This window comes from Hypanus sabinus, chromosome 16 (genome assembly GCF_030144855.1).
Source record: "Hypanus sabinus isolate sHypSab1 chromosome 16, sHypSab1.hap1, whole genome shotgun sequence".
Classification (NCBI taxonomy): Eukaryota; Metazoa; Chordata; class Chondrichthyes; order Myliobatiformes; family Dasyatidae; genus Hypanus; species Hypanus sabinus.
This window is the reverse complement of record NC_082721.1, coordinates 87,221,304-87,243,789: the sequence shown is the minus strand read 5'-3', so window position 1 is coordinate 87,243,789 and position 22,486 is coordinate 87,221,304. Positions and strand designations below refer to the sequence as shown.

Here is a 22,486-nt window from a genome sequence, read left to right as displayed (position 1 = left end):
ACATTGAGTTGCTAAAGTAGGCTAATAAGTTTCCTAGTTTGCTTTTCCTCACGATACAATAGACCATTCGGCCCATCAAGTCCTGCTCTCAGAACAAGCCCATTAATCCCATTCCTCTGTGATCCTGTAATTCCTGTGAAATCCATTCCCCGTGATTGATTGCCATCAACTCCTCAGGAAGAGTGTGCAAACTCCACACAGGAAACACCCGAGATCAAATCTAATTGGGGTCACTGGGGTTGTGAGGCAGCGGCACTACCCACCACGTAGCCTAGTCGTCTCTGAATAATTCTTAGTGAAACTTTTCCCAAAGCAGGTCTTTAACAGAATATTCCCCATGACCTTTTGTCTGATTCGTCACCTTCTGACAGATTCCTCTGAGCTCTGACAAATGTCATCAACCTGAAACGCTAAGCAACACCCGCAATACTCAGCAGGTCAGGCAACATCTATGGCAGGAAATGAGCAATCAACGTTTTGGGCCAAGATAGTAACGTAACATTAGCATAATCTAAGATGTCAACTGTTTTTGTCTCTGAGGCTGAATGTTTCCAATATCTGCTCAAATCCGGATAAATCCTAAGGGATCATTGAGTCACTTCTGGGTTTGTGGTGAAGTTATCGCTATGCCTCAGTGAATGATGAGCTTTCAAAGAGGAACAACAATCAATGTTTCACTTCTAGTATGGAATGAGCTAAAAATATCCGAACCAGAATCAAAATCAGATTTAATATCATTGGCATATTTTGTGAAATTTGTTGGCTGATGTACATTGTAATACACAATAATAGAAAAAAAGAATTACAATAAATACCATAGAAGAGTACAGGAAAGGAAAAGGCCATTTAGAAACATAGAAAACCTACAGCACAATACAGGCCCTTTGTCCCATAAAACTGTGCCGAACATGTCCTTACCTTAGATCTACCTAGGCTTACCCGTAGCCCTCTATTTTTCTAAGCTCCATGTAGCCATCTAGGAGTCTCTTAAAAGACCCTATCGTTTCCGCCTCCACCACCGTTGCCGGCAGCCCATTCCACGCACTCACCACTCTCTGTGTAAAAAACTTACCCCTGACATCTCCTCTGGGCCTACTTCCAAGCAGCTTAAAACTATGCCCTCTCATGTTAGCCATTTCAGCCCTGGGAAAAAGCATCAGACTATCCACATGATCAATACCTCTCATCATCTTATACACGTCTATCAGGTCACCTCTCATCCTCCTCTGTTCCAAGGAGAAAAGGCTGAGTTCACTCAACCTATTCTCATAAGGCATGCTCCCCAATCCTTGCAACATCCTTGTAAATCTCCACTGCACCCTTTCTATGGCTTCCACATCCTTCCTGTAGTGAGGTGACCAGAATTTGACCCGCAGTAGTATGCCGAACCAACTAAGAAGCAAATTTAAAACACCAAAACACTAATCCCTCCTCCCTACACAATGTCCATATCCCTCCATCTTCCTCACATCCATGTGCCCAACTGAGCCTCTAAAAGCCTCTAATGTGTTTGCCTCTACCACCATACCAGGCAGCTCATTCCAGGCATCCACCACTCTCTGAGTAAAAAACATACTCCATTCATCCCCCTTGAACCTACCCCCTCTCACCTTCAATGCATGCCCTCTGGTATTAAACATTTCAACCCTGGAAACAAATACTTCCTGTCTACTCTACCTATGCCTCTCATAATCTTACAAACGTCTGTCAGATCTTCCCTCAGCCTCCAGTGCTCCAGAGAGAATAAAAACAAGTTTTCCCAGCCTCTCGTGATAGCACATGTCCTCTAAACTAGACAGCATCTTGCTGAACCTCTTCTGCACCCTCTCCAAATCCTCAACACCCTTCCTACAATGGGGCAAGCATAACGTAAACTACATCCCAGATGTGGGCTAACCCCAGTTTTATAAAGTTTCAACATCACCTCTTGACGTTTGAACTCAGTTCCTTGACTAATAAAAGCAAGCATTGCATAAGCCTTCTTCACTACCTAATCAATCTGTGTAGCCACTTTTGAGGAGCAACGAACTTGGATCCCAAAATTTCCTGCTCAGCCACACTGTTAAGGATCTTGCCCTTTACAGTGTATTGGCTCCTTGTTTTTGCCCTACCACAGTGCAACTCTTCATATTTATCTCCATCTGCCATTTCTCGGCCATATCTGCAACTGGACTATATCGTGCTGTACTTTTTGCCAGTTTTCTACATATACACAACTCCAACAACCTTGATATCATCTACAAATTTACTAACTCACTCACCTACATTTTCATCCGGGTTATTTAAATACGTCATGAGGACCCATGTGGAACACCACTAACAACAAACCTCCAGCTCAATAAGCCCCTTTAACCACCACCCTCTGTCTTCCATGTGCAAGCCAGTTCTCAATCCAAACAGCCAATTTGCAGCAGGCCCAATGCCTATTAATCATGTGGTTTAGCCTCCCATGAGGAACATTATCAAATGCCTTACCAAGCTCCATGTAGACACTATCCACTGCCCTACCATCATCAATCTCTCTCATCACCTTGTCAAAAAACTCAAGCAGGTTGGTAAAGCACGACCTGCCATGCACTCTCGCTAATTAGGCCATGGTGTTCCAAATGCTCATATACACTATCCCAAAGAACATCCTCCAGCAATTTCCTGACAACTGACATGAGACTCACCAGTCTATTGTTACCAGGAGTTTCCCTTGTTCCCTTCCTAAGTTGAGGTACAACATTAGCCACTCGTAGGTCTTCCAGGACCTCGCCTATGGCTGAAGAGGACACAAAGATACTGGTCAAGGGCCCAGTAGTGTCATCTCTGGTGTCCTTCAATAACCTGGAGTAGATCCCAGCAGGCACTGGGGACTTATCCACTTAAATACTCATTAGGAAGTCCAACACTTCCTCCTCCTTGACTCTAAATATCCTAACATATTATATACTCAGCACTGATCTCCTGGTCCTCCATGTCCCTTTTCTCGGTAAATACTGACGAAAAGTACTCATTAAGTAAACACAAAGTATACTGCAGATGCTGTGAATCAAATAACACATACAATTAAGCTGGATGAATCATCCAGCTTATTTGAACGTGTTACTCATTAAGTACCTCACTCACATTCTCTGCATCCAAGCAAATGTTCCCCTCTTGATCTTTGTGTGGTCCCACCCTCTACTCAGTTATCCTCTTGCTCTTGATGTAGGTATAGAATGTCTTGGGATTCATCTTAATGCGACTTGCCAAGGTCTTTTCATGGCCCCTCCTGCCTGTCCTAATTCCCTTCTTTAGTACTTAAATAGTTAAATCAAGTAAGAAATGAAAAAGTAGTGAGGTCGTGTTCATGAATTCAGTGTCAATTCAGAAATCGGATGACAGAGGGGAAGAAGCTGTTCCTGAGTCATTGAGTGTGTGTCTTCAGGCTCCTGTATCTCCATCTTGATGGTAGCAATGAGAATAGAGCATGACCTGGATGATGAGGGTCCTTACTGATGGATGCCCCTTTATAATCCTGGATGATTAGCTGGGCTAATGGACGTTTAGCTGAATATTATCCACAACAATACACTATTATAAACAAAATGCACTTCATCAGTTTAGCTCTACACACACACACACACACACACACACACGCACTATGTGAAGCTTGTTAATAATAGACTCAGCGGCTATTATCTTAGGTACCTCCTGTGCCTAATGTAGTGGCCACTGAGTACATATACGTTTGTGGTCTTCTGCTACTGTAACCCATCGATTTCAAGTCTGACTTGTGTGTTCACAGATGCTTTTCCGCTCACCACAGCTGTAACGCGTGGTTACTTGAGCTAATGTTGTCTTCCTGTCAGCTTGAACCAGTCTGGCCATTCTCCTCTGACCTCTCTCACCCACACAACTGCTTCTCACTGGATTCTACTTTTTGTTTCTCACACCATCTTATGTAAACTCTGGAGACTGCTGTGCATGAAAACCCCAGGTGATCTGCAGTTCCTGAGATACTCAAACCACCCCATCTGGCACCAACAATCACTCCACAGGCAAAGCCATAATATCACATTTCTTCCCCATTCTGATGTTTGGTCTGAACAGCCACTGAACCTCTAGACCATGTCGACTTGCTTTTACGATTGGCTAATTAGCTATTTGCTTTAATGAGGAGGCGTACAGGTATTTGCATTCTGTTAAAATGCTTCCTTTGTCACTACTCTTCTTGCCCTCTTCTCATTACTACCATCATTGAGGAGGCACAGGAGCCTAGAGACCCATTTTTCTCTGCTCTATTCCTTCTGTCATTTGTAGTCATCTTATGCCTTTCCACTGCACTGTTTCTGCAGAACAACAGGTTTCACATCAGACGTCTGTGACTATAAATCTGATTCTGATTCTGACGGATTTATGTGTGGAATGATCTGTTTGGATGGCATGAGTACAAAGAATTTCACCTTATCTCAGTACCTGTGACAAAAACAAACCAAATAGCAGACTTTACTGAATGTTAGAGAATTCAGTCACACACCCTCTGTAACCAGGGAATTGACTGAGACTCGAAACCCAGCAGGAAACAAACTGCAAATTCTGAGATTATATTTCTACAATCGCACTCAGCGCTAATTATCACTCATTACTTGATGCTGATAGCAAACTCCCCGGCATCCTTCACTCTCTGTCTCACTAGGTAGGTGCCGTCTGAGCGACTGCCCAACATAGCTTCTGCCTGACAGCGTTCCATTGGACCAGCATACCTGCAGGAGATAAAGTACAAGGTTAATCTAGGCAATATACACAAAATGCTGGTGGAACACAGCAGGCTTGGCAGCATCTATAAGGAGAAGAACTGTCGACGTTTCGGGCTGAGACCCTTTATCAGGACCCGAAACATTGACAGTGCTTCTCCTTATAGATGCTGACTGGCCTGCTGTGTTCCACCAGCATTTTGTGCTTGTTGTTTGAATTTCCAGCATCTGCAGATTTCCTCATGTTTGCAGGTTAATCTAGAGGTGTCTTTGGTCCTCTCTGGTAAGAAGTGTGCTGTTTATCAACTGTAAGGAGTGAGTGAGGTGGAACAGTAACACTTCCTGTTGCAGACTGTATACCGCCAGCCTGGGCAGTGCAAAACGTGGTTTAATTATGAGATGTTCATTAGAGTCATGGAATCACAGAGATATACAAGGAAACAGGCCCTTTGGTCCATCTTGTCCTTTACAACCATGGTTCCAACATGAACTAGTCTATTCACCTGAGTTTGGCCCATAATGCTCTAAAGCAGGGGTTCCCAAACTTTTTTACACCATGAAACAATACCATTAAGCAAAGGGTCTGTGAATCCCTGCTCTAAACTCTACTTGACCACATACTGTCTAATGTCTTTCAAATGTTGTGATTGTACCTGTACGTTCTGCATTGAAACCTAGCAAATATTGAAAAGCCTAGTGGGCATGGAGAGGATGTTTTTATAGTGGGAGAGTCTAGGACCAGAGGGCACAATCTCAGAATACAAGCATATCCCTTTGGAAGAGGGATGAGGAGGAATTTCTCTAGCCAGAGGGTGGTAAATCTGCAGAATTCATTGTCACAGATTACAGTGGAGGTTAAGTCATTGAGTATGTTTAAAGCTAAGGTTGATAGGTTCTTCATTAGTAAGGGTGTCAAAGGTTATGGGGAGAAGGCCAAAGAGTGGGGTTGAGATGGATAATAAATCGGACTCAAATCCTGCTCCTATGGCATGTTGTCTTGTATCTACTACACTCTCTGCAGCTCATCGATGTGTCCACCACCCTCCGTGTGAAAAACGTTGCCTCTCAAGTCCCCTTTCAATCTGTCTCCTCTCACCTTAAACCTATGTAGTCTAGGTTAGACACTGCTACCACGGGTAGAAGACAGTTTGTTCTTAATAAAAAGATGCACGCTTTTTGGTTGCAGCAGCTTCTGTGGGGTCAACAAATGTACTACTGCCCAATTTAAACGCATGTCTAATGATTGTAAGATCTTGCTATGCACTAAGAACTTAGGGTACTGCAGGTCTACCCCACCAGCAAGTTGCCCTTTGGAAGAGAAAATGAAGGAGCAGCACAATGTGCTGCTGACTGAGTTGATGGAGACTCACAGTCAAATAGCGAGTGGCCGTCATGGTCGCTTTTCTTGTGATTGTAAGACTCCTTTGGATGTTGTTATTCTGGCAAGTCGCATGCTCGATTCACTGGTTTATTGGATGAGAGCAGGGGCACAAATACGGTGGGGGAACTGTGTGGCCTCGAGCCATGGCGTCGCCTCTTTGCAGCTGCCGAGAGTGAGGAGATGAAGCCTGTGCACTCCACCGGGGGGCAGTGTGGTGCTGCCTGCCCAGGATTTCACTCGGCAGAAGACAAGATCTGCAGTTGTGGGTGACTGCAGATTTTTAGATGACAATCGATGGACCTAAGGCCTCAAGCCGCAGGGTCGCCTGCTTGATAGCCACAGGGGAGAGGCATCCGAGCTGGTGCACTCTACCAGTGCGGCGTGGTTCTGCTGTGGTCGATTGAACAATTCAATGGACTGAAGGGCCTGGATTTATACATATATATTTTGCATGGTTGTATTTTACTAACATTCTGTAAATGTGAGGATTGGCTCTTAAACCTTGGTGTCACCTAGTGGGCATTGGGGCCAGTGCACTCTACTGTGGTCATCTGATGACTGGCAGGCTGGGAGGTCAGGCTATGTGTATGTACATTCTGCATCACTGCATTTTACTGATGCTCTATATGTGCTTGTTGACTTGCTTGAGTGTTGACTGGCCCTCGAGTCGCAGATCGCCTGGGTAGTCACTGGGACTGGAGCACTCCACTCCACCGGGGGGGGGGGGGGGGTGTTATCCGGGCTCTGTGTGACAGCTGATACTGTGTTTTGAACTTTGACCCCAGAGTAACACTGTCTCAATTGGCTGTATTCATGTATGGTTGAATGACATTTAAACTTGAATCGAATTGAGGTATTGTACTTACCATGAATAGCTGGAATAGTCTTTTGTAACAGCCTGCAAGATATAAGGTGCATTGAAAATTATATGGGCCATTTTTATTTTCTGAATACTTTAAATCTAGTAGCTTATTATGTTTTTAGTCTGAATTTAAAAAAAAATACTTTTGAGGGTATAGTGAAGATATATTGCTTGGGGACTGGGGAATGCATCCAGTGTTGAGTATTGACAAGGTACTGTATGCGATAACGGTGGGATACATTGATGGTCAGTATATTGGTGTTGAGAACCAACAGTGTTTATAGTTGAATGTTTTTTTTTGTTAAATTTCACCTCACTAATTTCCTTTGAGGGGGTGTAGGAGGGAATGGGTGACAGTGCAGGGGCTGAGTTCTGAGAGGGTATTTGGCAGTGGCGGGTGCCTGACACCTGTTCAATTTCAACTTTATGCATAGATAGTCAGCTGATTCAAACTCAAAAATGTTAGGCTGTCTTCTCAGCAATAATTCCGAAATTACTTACTGCATGGGTTTGGGCAGAGGGATGTGGCTAGCTGAGTTTTGTCAGTAAAGCTGGCTGTTAGTGCATTCTGCATTTTTATTTAACATTTTAAACTTCTCTCATGTGAAAATATAAATATGTATATCACCAATTAACCTAGCCAGTACATCTTCGGACTGTGGGAGGAAATCAAAGCACCCCACACATTCCGTAGGGAGGGTGTACAAACTCATTACAGGGGCACTGGGATTGAACCCTAACTCCAACACCCTTGAGCTAACTGCCACACTACCACGTTGTGTGTGGTTTTTCATTGACTTTCTAATGTGAATGCCTGCTAGAAAATGAATCTCAGGATCATATATGGTAACATATATGTACTTTGATAATAAAATTTACTTTGAAGTTTGAGTTAATTGGTTTCCATTATGATCATGAACAAAATCAACAGTATCCTGTCTATAGATTTCCTGATCCACTAGGTTAATGAGATCTCTGCTGACCTTCCTCTTTCCCCAGTCCACATCAGTAACCATTCAGTCTTCTGACACCAGACCAAAGGAACTTTGGAAAACAGAGAGAAAGACTGCACCATTTCCTCCCTTGCTTCTTTGGGTACATTGTATCCAGGCCTGTAAATTTACTCATGTTTAAATGTGCTCAATGCCTTTTACATGTTCATCATTTCCAATGCTTTACATTCTTCATCTTTAATATCAATGCCTACACTAACCCCTCTTTGGTGAAGATAGGTGCAAGGAGTACATCCATTCAGAACTTTAAAGCTTTCTTCCTTCACACTCTGCCAACTATTTTTGGCTTCTATCCTTTCCTTTCTAATCTCTTCTTACCCACTTACTGCCCATGATGCCACTGGCATTTTGGGCAGCAATGAATGGTCTCTATTTCTGTCTGGTATTGGCAGCCGTGCAAGTTCCGGAAGAAGACCCAGAAACACCATCACACAGAGATGCAGAAGGATTCTTTATTGTTGTTTCCATAACAGTTTAGTTTTACCAGTCAGGGTTGTTAGCCCTGAGCTGACCCCTCAAACCTGGAGGGCTGCTAGACCACTCTGAATCTAGCCTCTGCCCTTTGACCTGTTTGGCATGGTGACTGTACCAAGAGCCAAAGCATAAAGTCCTGACTCCAGCCAACATAGCTCTCTGGGTCATTGAGGCACACAATCCTGCAAACCACGACAAGGTTGAGATCCTCTTGAAGGAATCAACTCCTCGATTTACCAGTAAGGTTCTTCATCAGTCCCTCCTGGTATCTTTTCTGCCCATAATCATTTGGTGGAAGATGGCAGTTGACCCAGATTATTTGTGGTAGAAACAGTAATATCTTGTGTCCAAGGAGAGTGAGAGGGCGGGGTGCCTCACATAATCCAAGTCCCTTAGACACAAGAAATTCTGCAGATGCTGGACATCTGAGATCCTAAATGCTGGAGAAATTCACCAGGTCATCAGCACTGGAAAGGAAGGGGATAGAGTCAGAATAAGGTGGGGTCTCGGCCCGAACCGTCGACTGTACTCTTTTCCATAGATGCTGCCTGGCCTGCTGAGTTCCTCCAGCATTTTGTGTGTGTTGCTTGGATTTCCAGCATCTACAGATGTTCTCTTGTTTGTGATATGAGGGTGTGGAGAGGGTTGTCGTACAAGCTGGCAGCTGATAGGCAAGACCAATTGAGGATTCCTTCTTCAGTCTCTTTCATTTATCACCTTCTTACTTCATCTCCCCTCCCCCACCTACACCACCTAGTCTCATCTATAATCTGTCAGCCCTTCCTCCTCCTTTTCATTCTGGCTCCTGCCCCCTCCCCTTCCAGCCCTTATGAAGGATATCAGCCCAAAATATCAACTGTTCATTTTCTTCCACAGAGGCTGCCTGAGCTGCTGAGTTCCTCTGGAACTTTGCTCAGGTCCTCAAAGAGATCTGGAATAAAATGGTTAATCATTTCATTACAGTAATATATAGATATCTAGATTTTCTACTTACAGAAAGAAAGGGTTTTACTTTATTACATGGAAACCAACCAATGTCATTTGTGGACGTGCTTCTTCCCTGAAAGAAGTGAATTACATAACGTTAGTGCCAATGTTGATGTATTACTGTGAAAGGCAAGTGAAGGCAAGAATCCTATCGCTCCCAGTTGTATTCAATATCACAAAAACTGAGAGCTGACGGAAACAGCCCAGAGAAGCCGAGTCAGCTTCGAATCATCTCCTCTTGTTTGATGAGCCACGTGCAATGTTGTGGGTGTTTGCCTGCTACCTCGTCCTCTGGATACCCCCCTCCCAGTGATACAGGATTGGGGCAGTTGCTTCTCTTGCTGCAGTTTCTAATTAAACTCCATCAGACTGGTAGTCCATAGGTTTCCTGGGACAGTGTGGTCCAAATTCCAAAGGTTCCTTCTACATTCTAAAGATGTATGTTAGGGTCAGTGACTTGTGGGCATGCTACGTTGGCACCAGAAGTGTGGGAACACGCGGGCTCCCTTGCTGATTTGATTTGACGCAAATGACACATTCCGTAATATCTTTCGACGTGCTTGTGACAAATAAAGCCAGACTTTAAATCTTTAATTCCAGCTGCTGGGAACATTTGCCCAACTCACTGCTCCTGGTTGCAATGATTAATCACAGAAAGATTACAGCCCAGGAAGAGGCTGAGTCCATGAGATTATTAATGGGTAAAGCTGATGAATGGCCTAGCTAAATACTGCAAATTAACTGGAAGGTCCAAAACAGAAAAAGCTAACTCAGTTCACTGCAAAGTCAAGGAGACATTGACCGGGCTTACCTCCCACCACTGTTGTTCTACTTCCGCTTTCGTGAGCTCAATTATATCCCCTAAATGCAGCTTCAAAGCAGGTCCAAAGGCCACAGGCGGTGGAGGCATCCCGTAATACTCTTGGCAAACTTCTGTCTTGGGCAGACCTAGGAGATGCCAAATTCGCAGGAAACAGAGAACAAAGAGATTGTAAGTCAGTTGATCATCAGCAATGGGATTTGTTTTAACTTTTGCAAAAGTCATCACATCTTCCCCTCCCCCTCACACCCCCCACCAACTGCCCCCAGACTTTTCACTCAATTGTTCGCTATTGTCATGGCAACATCAATCCGGATCTGACTGACTTCAGAAAGGGTAAGGTGAGGAACATGCACCAGTCCTCACAGAGGGATCAGAGGTGTTAAGGGTGAGCGATTTCAGGTTCCTGGGTGTCAACAGCTCTGAGGATCTAGGCTGGGCCCAACATATTGATGCAGCTATAAAGTAGGCATGACAGTAGCTGTGTTGCATTAGGAGTATGCGGAGATTTTGGATGTCAGCAAGGACATTCACAAAGGTCTTCTGATGTACAGACCTAATTCACTGCATCACCATCTGCTATGGGGAGCAGGGGCCACTGCCCAGGATCAAAGTAAGCTGCAGAGAGTTTTAAACTCTGTCAGCTCCATCATGGGCACCAGCCTCCCCAGCATCCATGCCATCTGTAAGAAAGGCAGCACCCATCACTAAGGACCCCTGTCACCCAGGACATTGTTACCACCAGGGAGGGGGTACACAAGCCTGAAGGCACACATTCAACGTTTCAGGAACAGCTTCTTCCCCTCTGCTATCTGATTTCTGAATGGACGTTGAACCCATGAACACCTCCGCACTATTCTTTTCCCTTTCATTGTGCATACTTATTTAATTTAATTTAATTTTTATACATACTTGCTGTAATTCACAGGATTTTATTATTATGTTTTGCAATGTACTTCTGCCATGAAACAACAAATTACACAACGTACGCCAGTAACATCAAACCCGATTCTGATGGAGCCTCCCAGCCCATCAATGTCCTAGACTCTAAGGATCCTCATGGACTGAAGCATCACATGTTGGTTCTCATCCTAACCTCAGTCCAGACACAGCCATCGTAGAATCCTATGCAATGTATTTTCTTCACAACCTCCTTTTATCCTTTGCCAAGTTCTGCAACCCTGTCAGTTGATCCTCGCACCACCTGGTAACTGGAGCACTTCTCTCTGTATAACCTCTTTACCTCTCTACAGTACAGATCTGTGAAATCTTTGATCTAATGAGAACAATCCTGACTTCTCCAGTCTAACCTTGAAGCTGGTGTTGTCAATCCTGGAACTCCCAATTATGGAGCAGTACAGTACAGAAATAGGCCCTTCGGCCCATCACATCCATGCTGACCTTTTGCCTAGATACACAAATTCTGTTTTGTCCACATTAGGACCTTATCCTTCTGTAGAAGTAACTCATTTAACTTCGACCTGACTCCACTACCTGCTTAGGCAGCTGGATCCAGATTCTCCATCTAAGAAGCAAATTACTCCCGAAAACATCTTGCTCTGACCTTGACATGTTTGACATCCCTACTGTAGGAAATAGATTTTGACTATCTGCCTTATCCAAAATTTATTAGGTCACCCCTCAGCCAACTCAATCTCCAATTTTCTCCAATCTAGGCAACATCTTACAGAATCTCCTCTACACTTTTTCCAAAGCAATCACATCCTTCTTGTAGTGAGGCAGCCAGAAATGCACACAATAATCAATCACTGTTATGTAAAGTTGCTACATAACATCCCATGTTTATATTCCATGGCCTATGAAGACAAACATGTCATAAGCCCTCTTTATTATCCTCAAATAAGTGTTCTTCACCATCCTCTCATGCAGGATAGGGTACCGAAGAGGGCATTTTCAAATAACTTGGACCCAAGTGGAGAGTGAAACAGAGTTAATGACCAATGAAGGGTTTTGGACTAACAGCTTCTCCCTCCACATATTGTTGCCTGTCCTCTTTTCTGCGATTTTCATAAACAGAGTTTCAGTGTAAATGCACACAAGGTTGTCAAGGTGGCGCAATCTGAGATGGTGAGAGGCCTTGCTGTAGCTTCTGAGAGGAAACATTGTAAGAGTTGGATTTAGTTGTCAGGATCAAAGGGGCTTGAGTTCTCTGCAAACCTTTGCCACGTACTGCTAGCACTGAGCACCACTAAAGCAACACTCGTTACCATGGATGCTTTCTGACCCGTTGAGTACCCTCACCTATTCTGTTGTTCCTGATACTGTTCTATGAACTCTGTCTACTCCATGTATTACTGCCACAAATTAAATGTAAGTGATTCAAACAACAGCCTTTTCCTGACACAAACTTAGTTTGCTCAATGGTCCTCAGCTGATTCCTTACAGTTTTGTTCTAATTCCAGGGCATATTTCCCAAATACAGATATGCTAATCACATAGTACCAGAGGTCAGGACCAAAGCTCTCTCAGGCCACTTTGATCAAAACCCATGTCATTACATTGTGAGGCAACAGATCTACTAAATGCTCCACTATATCTTTGCAACCTTGCACTTTAAATATTTTACCTGCACTGTCCTATCTGTGTCACATTTATACTTTACTCTGCATTGTTGTTTTCCCTTGTTCTGCCTCAATTCTGGCTTGTTATATGAAGAGTGTTTGATGACTGTGGGCTTCTACTCACTGGAACTCAGAAGAATGAGGTGTGACCTCATTGAAACCTGTCCAATGTTGAAAGACCATGATAGAGTGGATATGGAGAGGATGTTTCCTATGATGGGAGAGTCTAGGACCAGAGGACACAGCTTCAGAATAGAAGGGTGTCCTTTTATAACAGAGATGAGAAGGAATTTCTTTAGTCAGAGAGTGGTGAATCTATGAAATTGGTTGCCACAGGCTATGGAGGCCATATATTTCAGGCAGAAAATGGTAGATTCTTAATTGGTATTGGCAATGATGGGATACAGGGAGAAGACAGAAGATTGGAGCCAAGAAGGAAAATAGATCAGTCATGATGAAATGGTGGAGCAGACTCAATGGGCCAAATAGCCCAATTCTGCTCCTATATCTCATGGTCAGCACAGTGTGTAATGATCTGATCTGTATAAGTAGAATGCAAGACAAGCTTTCACTGTATCCTGTTACTAGCGACACTAATAAACCAATACACTATCAATACCAATGTTTTTGATGAAGAAAGCCTTGTCCATGTGGTAAAGGTACTCCCATAGTACTACTAAGTAGCAGAATTTAAACTCAACACCAAAGCAGAAATGGAGAGCTGTTTCTAACACAGGGTGGTGTGGGGCTTTGGGAGGAAATGTTGGTGTTCTCACTGAGATCTTTAAAATTTAGACGAGTTTTTAGGGAAGGGTTATGCCCTTGGAGAGCAAAAGGCCTCAATCATTAACAACACAGGACCAGAGGGATATGGAAAACCAGCCAGCGGTGGTCAAAGACTCAGCCAGGTTTGCAAGCATTCACATTTTTGGCCCAGTTTAAACTCTGATCATTTGATATCTACTGGGGAATGCTGATGCAGTGGATTACATTTAATTGGGCCAATGGTTAATCGGGGCAGCTGTTTATTTGGGACAAATCTTAAAGAACGAAAACTAATCAAAAAATAGATGGGATTCCCTTCATATATTTGGGACACTATGCCACTTATTTGGGACAGGGGACTGTACCAAACAGTTTCTAACTAGTGTCAGACCTGTACACTTGTGTAACTGTTGGACACTACACCATGCTTGGAGTAAACAGTTTTTAAATGACATCAGTTGTGGGCATTTGTGTTCAGAAAGCAAAGATGTTTGTCACTGATAGATGGCGATAAATTCAGAACTGTTTTGCTTACTGCAGCTTCAAGCATTCAGGATCAGTCAGAAACGGCCAGGAGTGAAAATGAAACAATTTCACTATTTCAGCAAGTTGGAAACTATGAAGAATTTGAAGGTATCAACAATCATTTAGGTTGTTACAATGAGAATGAAGATTTGGAGGATGCAATCATCAAAAGCATTGTATGAAGGCAGTCCATTATCTGCACTGGGTGTCTGCACTGATTTTGTTCATTTACAATTTAAAGTATGCGTACAATGCATAAATTTCTTCAATTAGGAACAAATACACAGTTTATAGTACTGTAGTAGTAATGATATTGTTCTAATTTATTCTGTATTTTATTTAAATACATAATTTGTTACTCAGTTAAACGGTAGTTTGTCTTTTTTGTGTCTTTTCAACTATTTCCATGAAGTTTTGGCTAATTGGGTCAGCCATCTAATTAGGCCAAAAAGAACCAGTCCAAATGTGTCTGAATTAACTGGACTCCACTGTATTTCAGCAATGATTCACTAGGTTTCCTTGAAACTCCCAGGGTCCATTTTGTGCACTCCTTCTCAATTCTCCACGTTCACCGGAAGATTTATTGTAATACTGCGTAACATTTTAAGTACATGGAATTAAAAGTTGTCAAATTATTAAAATAAATTGCTCCCAATCTGGTATGGTAAAAGTCAGAGTATGCAGAATTATCAGAACTTCTGGATCATGACTAGTGGTGATTTTGTTCTTCCCTCTGATGTTACCAAGCCATGCAATAAAAGCTAGAGTCTTATTAACACCAACTTAATGCCTTAAACTCGCTCAGTCTTAAACAAATTGCTTACCTGTTGTATGTTGTCGGGCAGGTGGAGTTCGATTGCTTCTACTCTGCACGGGAAAATATTTTACAATGCTTAGGATTATTTGTAACAGAGAGGTAAATAATTAAATTATTTCCAGTGCTCTTTTTCATTGGTGCCTACCCCATTTCCTAATGCCATCTCACAATACTCCCATTTACAGGTGTCCTGCCCTAATTCCCCCTCTTTCTGCTGCCTTCCCTAACTTTACCATTTACTGCTGCCCCACCCTGCCAATTCCACCATTTCCTACCTTCTTTTACCAGAGCCACACATTTCAGCCTTTTACTATCTCCTTTCCCTACTTTCTCATTTTCAAAATGCCGTTCCTCAGCTCTCCCAATTACTAATGTCTATATCTCCCTGTTAAAGGTACCCTCCCAACACAAATGTGGTCGCCTCTCTAGTCACAAGGATTATTCTTCCAAAATTAACTAGTTAATCCACTTCCCTTCCCCGGCTTTGTTCTGATTTTAAAACATGAGTTTTTTCAGAAATAGAAAAGATTTATTTCACATCTACCTTAGTCAGCGTTGAAGTTCCTGTATCTGTGAACAAATGGTAATCAGATTTAGGATAAGGATTTTTTCACAGAGAAACAGATGCTTTCATTCAGCAGAATTCAGGAAACTGAGACTGATAATGACACTGGTGAGTGATTGGAGCTGAGAGGGAAAATGGATCAGCCATGATGAAATAAGTGGTAAATATTGACCAGGACACTCGGGGGACGTGTCTACTCTTACAGCCTCTCTATCCATTCTGGATATAGGTAGTGGCATCCCATCAGGAAAGTGTCTTCTCTGATCTCAGAGCTGTGGGAAACTGTCACAAAGAGGATTTACGAGTCTGGGGGAGATCAGATAGTCAGGGACAGGACACAGGAAGGTCTGCAGATGCTGGAAATTCAGAGCAACACACACAAAATGCTGGAGGAACAGCAGCTCAGACAGTGTCTATGGAAAAGCATAAATAGTCAATGTTTTTGGCTGAGACCCTTCTTCAGGACTGAGAAGGAAGGGGAAAGATGCCAGAAGAAAAAGGTGAGGGAAGGGGGAAGAGGCTAACTGGAAGATAATAGGGAAAGGCAGATAGGTAGGAAAGGTCAAGGGCTGGAGAAGAAAGAATGTGATAGGAGAGGAGAGTGGACAATAAGAGCAAGGGAGGAAGGAGGGGCCCAGGGGAAGTAATAGGCAAGTGAGAAGAAGTAAAAGGTCAGAGTGGGTAACGGAAGAAAGGGTGGGGGGGGGCAGGGGAAATTTGTTCATCAGAAGGAGAAATCGATAAACATGCCATTAGATTGGAGGGTATCCAGACAGAATATAAAGTGTTGCTCCTCCACCCTGAGTTTGGACTCCTCATGGTACAAGAGGAGGCCATGGATTGACATGTCAGAATCGGAATGGGAATCAGAAATAAAACGTTTGGCTCCGGGGAAGTCCTGCTTGTGGCAGATCGTGTGAAGGTGCTTGACAAAGCTGTCAGGATCAAGGGATCACCTACTCCTACTCCCAAATGGTCATGTACAAGGAATGCGGCGCTCCTTAGGTACTGGAGCTTGGGTGTGAGCTGACCTCATGGACTCTTGACTCAGGGACAGGACCATTGTCTGATTGTGCTACCAAAGCTGGATGAGAGGAAAATCTGATATAAATAGGCTCGAGCAAACTCATTTTGAGCCGAGGCCCTTCTTCAGGACTAAACAGAGATGTTCCTGTTCTTGAACCAACCTGACCTTTGATTTCTGCACTGACACAGGGACAAGGCTTACCTTGCTTGCCACATGGAGGGACCCTTCCTAGGCATTCCTTATGAGCTGCAGACTTGCACCTGGTACAACGATAGCCCTGGAAGAAGGTACCCCTGTTGAGTGGTAAAGAAGAACATAAGGAATTAGGCAGATAGTCCTTTCTACCAAATCTCTGTTAGATCAGAACTGTAAGTTCAGAGCAACAAACACACAAAATGCTGAAGGAACTCAGCACATCAAACAATGTCAAATGAAGAGTAATAAAGGACTGAGCCACTGTGAAAAAACAATATTATTTGTCAATTGATCTTGCTAGGCTTTAAGGTCAGCACAACATCATGCGCCAAAGAGCCTGCCCTATGTTCTATTTTATATTATAATAGTTGTAAAGTTAGAAAGAACCTGGTGTGTTGTTTTTTTTAAAGGAAAGAGGAAACTATTCATTTACAGGAAGTGGGCAATGGGGGAGATTGAGGAGGTTCCTCAGAGTCAAAGGTCAGGGAAACAGGTCCGTCAGGCCATCAAGTCAATAAACTAATCCAACACCTATCCTAAATAATTCCCTTCACATCCACACCCCCATACCCATCTAGACCCAGCTGCATACTAGGAGCAATTTACATACCCCTCTGCATGCCTTTCGGATATAGGAAACTGGAACATCCAGGGGAATCGATGCAGTCGCATATTTCACACACAGAGCACCAGAGGTCAGGATTGAAATCAGGTCATTGGAGCGCTGGGACTGTGGTTCTACCATCTTCCCAATGGTTTGAGAAACAGACGATGACGGTGAACTTCATTTTTGAACCTTTGAGGTCTGTGTGGCGAAGATGTCCCCATACTATAGTGGGCATCAGGGGTTAGGCCCAGCAACAATAAGAGTGCATCCAGATAAGGACATTGGGGATCACGGGCGAGGTAGAGTTCTCAAGATTAAATTTAAAAAGGGTTTGAGATGATTCCTCCCCTTACACAGAAACAGGTGCAAAAGACCATAATTTAGGAATCACCAAAAAGAAATGGAGAAACTGAGTTATGTGAAAAAAATTGAATAGGTTAGGACTTTTATTTCTTGGACCATAGAAGATTAAAAGGAGATTTTGTAGAAGTATACAAAATTCTGAGGGGTACAGATAGAGTAAATGCAAGCAGGCTTTTTCCATTGAGGTTGGGTGGGACTCTAACTAGAAGTCAATGATTAAAGGTGAAAGGTAAAAGGTTTACAGGAAACATGAGGGGAAGTTTTTCACTTAGAGGGTCAAAAGAGTGGGGAACGAGTTGCCAGCATGAGTGGTGCATGCGAGCTCAATTTCAACATTTAAGAGAAGTTTGCATAGGTACATGGATGGTTGGGGTATGGAAGGCTACGGTCCCGGTGCAGGTCAGTGGGAGTAGATTATATGGTTCAGCAGGGACTAGATGGGCTAAAGGCACTGTTTTTGTGCTGTGCTTTTCTATGACTCTATGACTGTAAACTTGATTGCCACAATAAAAAATTATGTACAGCGTTGTTAGTGTCACCAGAAAATTAGCATTCAATCTGAAGAGAAATTAAGAGGCTTTATAATGCATTGGTCAGACTGCATTTCAAAGTACAAAGTAAATTCATTATCAAAGTTCATATAGTACAAAGTACATATGCAACCCCGGGATTCATGTTCTTGTGGGCATACTCAGTAAATCTATAACACAATAATAACCATAAATGAATTGATGAAAGACCATACCCAATTAGATATTCAACTAGAGTGCAAAAGACAACAAGCTGTGCAAACACAACAAGAAAAAAAACTATAATAAATAAATAAGCAATAAATGTTGGGAACGTGAGATGAAGAGTCCTTGAAAGGGAGCCCTAGGTCATGCGTACATTTCAATGATTGGGCAAGTTGAGTGAAGTTATTCCCTTTGGTTCAAGAACCTGATGAATGAAGGGTAATAATTTGAACTTGAACCTGGTGGGGTGAGTGCTGAGGCTCCTGTACCTTCTTCCTGATGGTTGAGGGGTAATAACTGTTCCTGAACCTGGTGGGGTGAGTGCTGAGGCTCCTCTACCTTCTTCCTGATGGTTGAGGGGTAATAACTGTTCCTGAACCTGGTGGTGTGGGTCCTGAGGCTCCTCTACCTTCTTCCTGATGGTGGCAGCTGGAAGAGTGCATATTCTGGGTGGAGGGTGACCCTAATGATGGGTACTGTTTTCCTGAGACATCACTCCGTGTAGATGTGTTCAGCGGTGGGGACCAACAGACCTCTGCTGTCCTCCTCCTGAGGTCAATAATCAACTCCTTGGTCTTGCTGACAGTGAGCAAGGGGTTGTTGTTGTGGTACCATTCAGCCCGATGTTACATCTCCTGTGACATGCTGACTTGTCACCTTTCATTTGGCCCGTCATGACATCAGCAGACTTCAACATGGCATTGGAGCTGTGTTTAGCCATACAGTCATAAGTGTAAAGCGATTTGAGCAGGGTGCTAAGCACAGCCTTGTGTTACACCTGCACTGATGGAGAGTGTGGAGGAGATGTCATTGCCAATCCGAAGTGACGGGGGTCTGCAAGTGAGGAACTGGAGGATCCAATTGCATAAGGTGGTACCTAAGCAATGGTCTTGAAGCCTATTGATTAATTTTGAGGGGAAAATGGTTCTGAATGCTGCTGTAATTGATAAGGAGTATCCTGATGTGTGTATCTTTGCTGTCCAGATATTCTAGGGTTGAGTGAAGTAGAGCCAATAAGATGGCATCTGCTATCTGCTATTGACCTGTTGTGTTGGTAGGCAAATTAGAGCGGATCCAAGTCGCTCCTTAGACGGGTGTTGATATCTTTCATTGCCAATCTCTCAAAGCACATCATCACAGTGGATCTAAGTCATTGTGACAGGTTACCACATTCTTCTTAAGCACTGATTTAATTGAGGCCTGTTCGAAGCAGGAGGGCACCTTGGACTGCTGAAGTGAGAGGTGAAGGATCTCAGTGAACACTCCAGCCTGTCAGTCATCACAGGTCTTTACTACCTGTCCAGGTACCCCATTCATAGGTTCCTGAAGGCTGCTCACAGGTCGGACTCAAAGTCTGAAACCACAGGACCATCAGGGCTGTGGAAGTTTGTGAAGATCCCCCATGTTTTAATGATCAAAATGAGCATAGGTGACATTGGGCTCACCCAGACGCAAAGCACCTATGTCGCCCGATTTAACTTTATAGGAGGTGACAACATTCAAGCTCTGTCACAACTATCGCGCTTCCTTCACTGATTCAAGTTTAGTCCAGAATTTCCGCTTTGCCTGTGAGGCGGCTTTCCGGAGGTCAACCTGGATCTCTTGTACCTTCCTTGGTCACCAGACTTGAATGTCTCTGATCTGGCTTCGGCCTATTGTGGATGTCATGGGGACATTCTGAATGACTTTCTAGAGTTTCACTTGGTTTAATAAAGTCTGTGATAGCTATGGTGTGTTCATTCAGATCCATAGACGAAACCTTGCACAGAGCCTTGAAAACTGCAACATCAGAGCACACCTAGAGTTTGTCATGAAACTTTTTGCTTTTATATATCAGTAGTCCGGTCCATTCTGTGAATCGAGAAACCCTCAGGTCTGATCGATGTGTCAGGCATTCTGGGAGTATGCCATGTCTCATTCAAACATAAGACCATAAGATAAAGGAGCAGAATTAGGCCATTTATCCCACTGAGTTGCTCTGCATCATGGCTGATCCCAGATCCCACTCAACCCCATGCACCTGCCTTCTCGCTGTATCCTTTGATGCCCTGACCAATCAGGAAACAATCAACTTCTGCCTTAAATATACCCCTGGACTTGGCTACCACCATATTCTGTGGCAGAGAATTCCACAGATTCACGACTCTCTGGCTAAAAAAAATTCCTTCTTAGCTCTGTTGTAAAAGGTCACCCCTCAATTTTGAGACTGTGCCCTCTTGTTCTGGATACCCCCACCATAGGAAACGTCCTCTCCACATCCACCCTGTTAGGTCAATGAAATTTCAATGAAATTTCCTTGCATTCTTCTATATTTCCGTGAGTACAGGCCCAAAGCTACCCTATGCTCCTCATATGTTAACCCCTTTATTCCAGGAATAATCCTTGTGAACCTTCTCTGGACTCTCCCCAATGACAACAAATCCTTTCTGAGATATGGGGCCTAAAACTGTTGACAATACTCCAAGTGTGGCCATGACTAGTGACTTATTAAAGCTCAGCATTGTCTGCTTGCTTTTATATTCTACTCCCCTTGAAACAAAAGCCAACATTGCATTTGCCTTCTTTACCACAGACTCAACCTGCGAACTAACATTCTGGGAGTCTTGCATTCTCACCATATCCTCCTTTATATTTACCGTCCGGGAACATGGAACACAACAATCTCTCATTTCCCCCTGCTCCAGCAATCTTGCCCTCAGATCCTCAGTTTTGTTCTCCAGCAACTGCACATTCGCTAACAAGATGCTGGACACAGGGGGCTCATACCTTTGCACATTGTGAACACATCTGGGCCTTTTATCTAAGAAAGGATGTGCTGACATTGAAGGTTCAGAGGAGGTGTACGAGAATGATCCGAGGAACGAAAGGGGTAACATTTGATGACTCATATTGAAAGACCTAGACAAAGTGGACATGGAGGCCATGTTTCCTATAGTGATTAAGACCAGAAGGCACAACCTCAGAATAGAGGGATGTTCATTTAGAACAGTGATGAGGATGAATTTGTTTAGCCAGAGGGTGGTGAATCTATAGAACTCATTGCCACAGACGGCTGTGGAGGCAAATCTATGGGTATATTTAAAGTGAAGGTTGATAATTGTTTGATTAGTAAGGGCACCAAAGGTTAAGGGGAGAAAGCATATGAGAATGAGGTTAAGAAGGAAATGGTTCAGCCATGATGAAATTGTGGAACAGGCTTGAAGGGCTGAATGGCCTAATTTTGTTCCTGTTTATTATGGTTAAAGGGAAGAGTATAAGAGTTTGGGTTAGATGAAGAACGGGGGAAGTTGTGTTGGGAGCATCATCATCTTCTGATTGTGGTAGAGAGGGTGAAGAGAGATGCAGCTGCATGTTGCTGGGATTGAAGCTTTCAGGAGAGACTCATGCAGGTAGACTGGCGACACACACAAAGTGCGTGAGGAGCTCAGCAGGCCAGGCAGCCTCAATGGAAAAGAGTACAGTCGATGTTTTGGGTTTCTCTAGCATTTTGTCTGTGTTACTTGGATTTCCAGCATCTGCAGATTTTCTCATGCTTGTGAGTAGATAGATGGGAATAATTTTATTTGGAGAGCCGGAAGCAGCGGGGTTTCCGGTAGAGGGATTGAATATTATGAGGGGGAGTAATGGAAAGAAGAGGTTGTGAGAACTCGTTTAACTTTTCTAAGAGCAAAGAAGGCACACGTATAAGGTGAAAGGTGGGAAGGCTAGGAAGAAACCAAGAAGGATTTTTCCCCCACTGCATGTAGTTGGAAGCTGGAATGTGCTGCCTGAGGGCATGTTGGAGAGAGATTGAGTCATTGTGTGCTGTGGAGGGGCCACTGCGCAGGACTGAGAAAAAGATGCGGCAGCTTGCCAGTCCATCAAGGGCTCTGAGGACATGTTCCGAAGCCGATGCCTCACAATGGTACCGCCCGTCATTAAGGACCCGCGTTACCCAAGACATACCCTTTCCTCTTTGCTGCCATCAAGGAGGACGTACAGGAGCCTTTAGACACACACTCAACATTTTAGGAATTCCCTCCACCATCAGAGTTCTGAACAGACAAGG

General features: G+C 43.6%; 1 protein-coding gene across 1 annotated transcript in view; it reads right to left on the bottom strand.

The window, feature by feature from the left end:
* LOC132406553 (proto-oncogene vav-like) overlaps nt 1-22,486 on the bottom strand; it is a 168,353-nt gene that overhangs the window by 7,738 nt on the left and 138,129 nt on the right. Inside the window, exons 17-23 of the mRNA XM_059992375.1 lie at nt 16,741-16,832; nt 15,492-15,517; nt 14,955-14,997; nt 10,250-10,386; nt 9,446-9,511; nt 6,969-7,000; nt 4,614-4,730 (exon numbers count right to left, since the gene is read on the bottom strand). Of these exons, the coding sequence (XP_059848358.1) occupies nt 4,614-4,730; nt 6,969-7,000; nt 9,446-9,511; nt 10,250-10,386; nt 14,955-14,997; nt 15,492-15,517; nt 16,741-16,832 (513 nt within the window). The remainder of the gene's footprint in view (nt 1-4,613; nt 4,731-6,968; nt 7,001-9,445; nt 9,512-10,249; nt 10,387-14,954; nt 14,998-15,491; nt 15,518-16,740; nt 16,833-22,486) is intronic.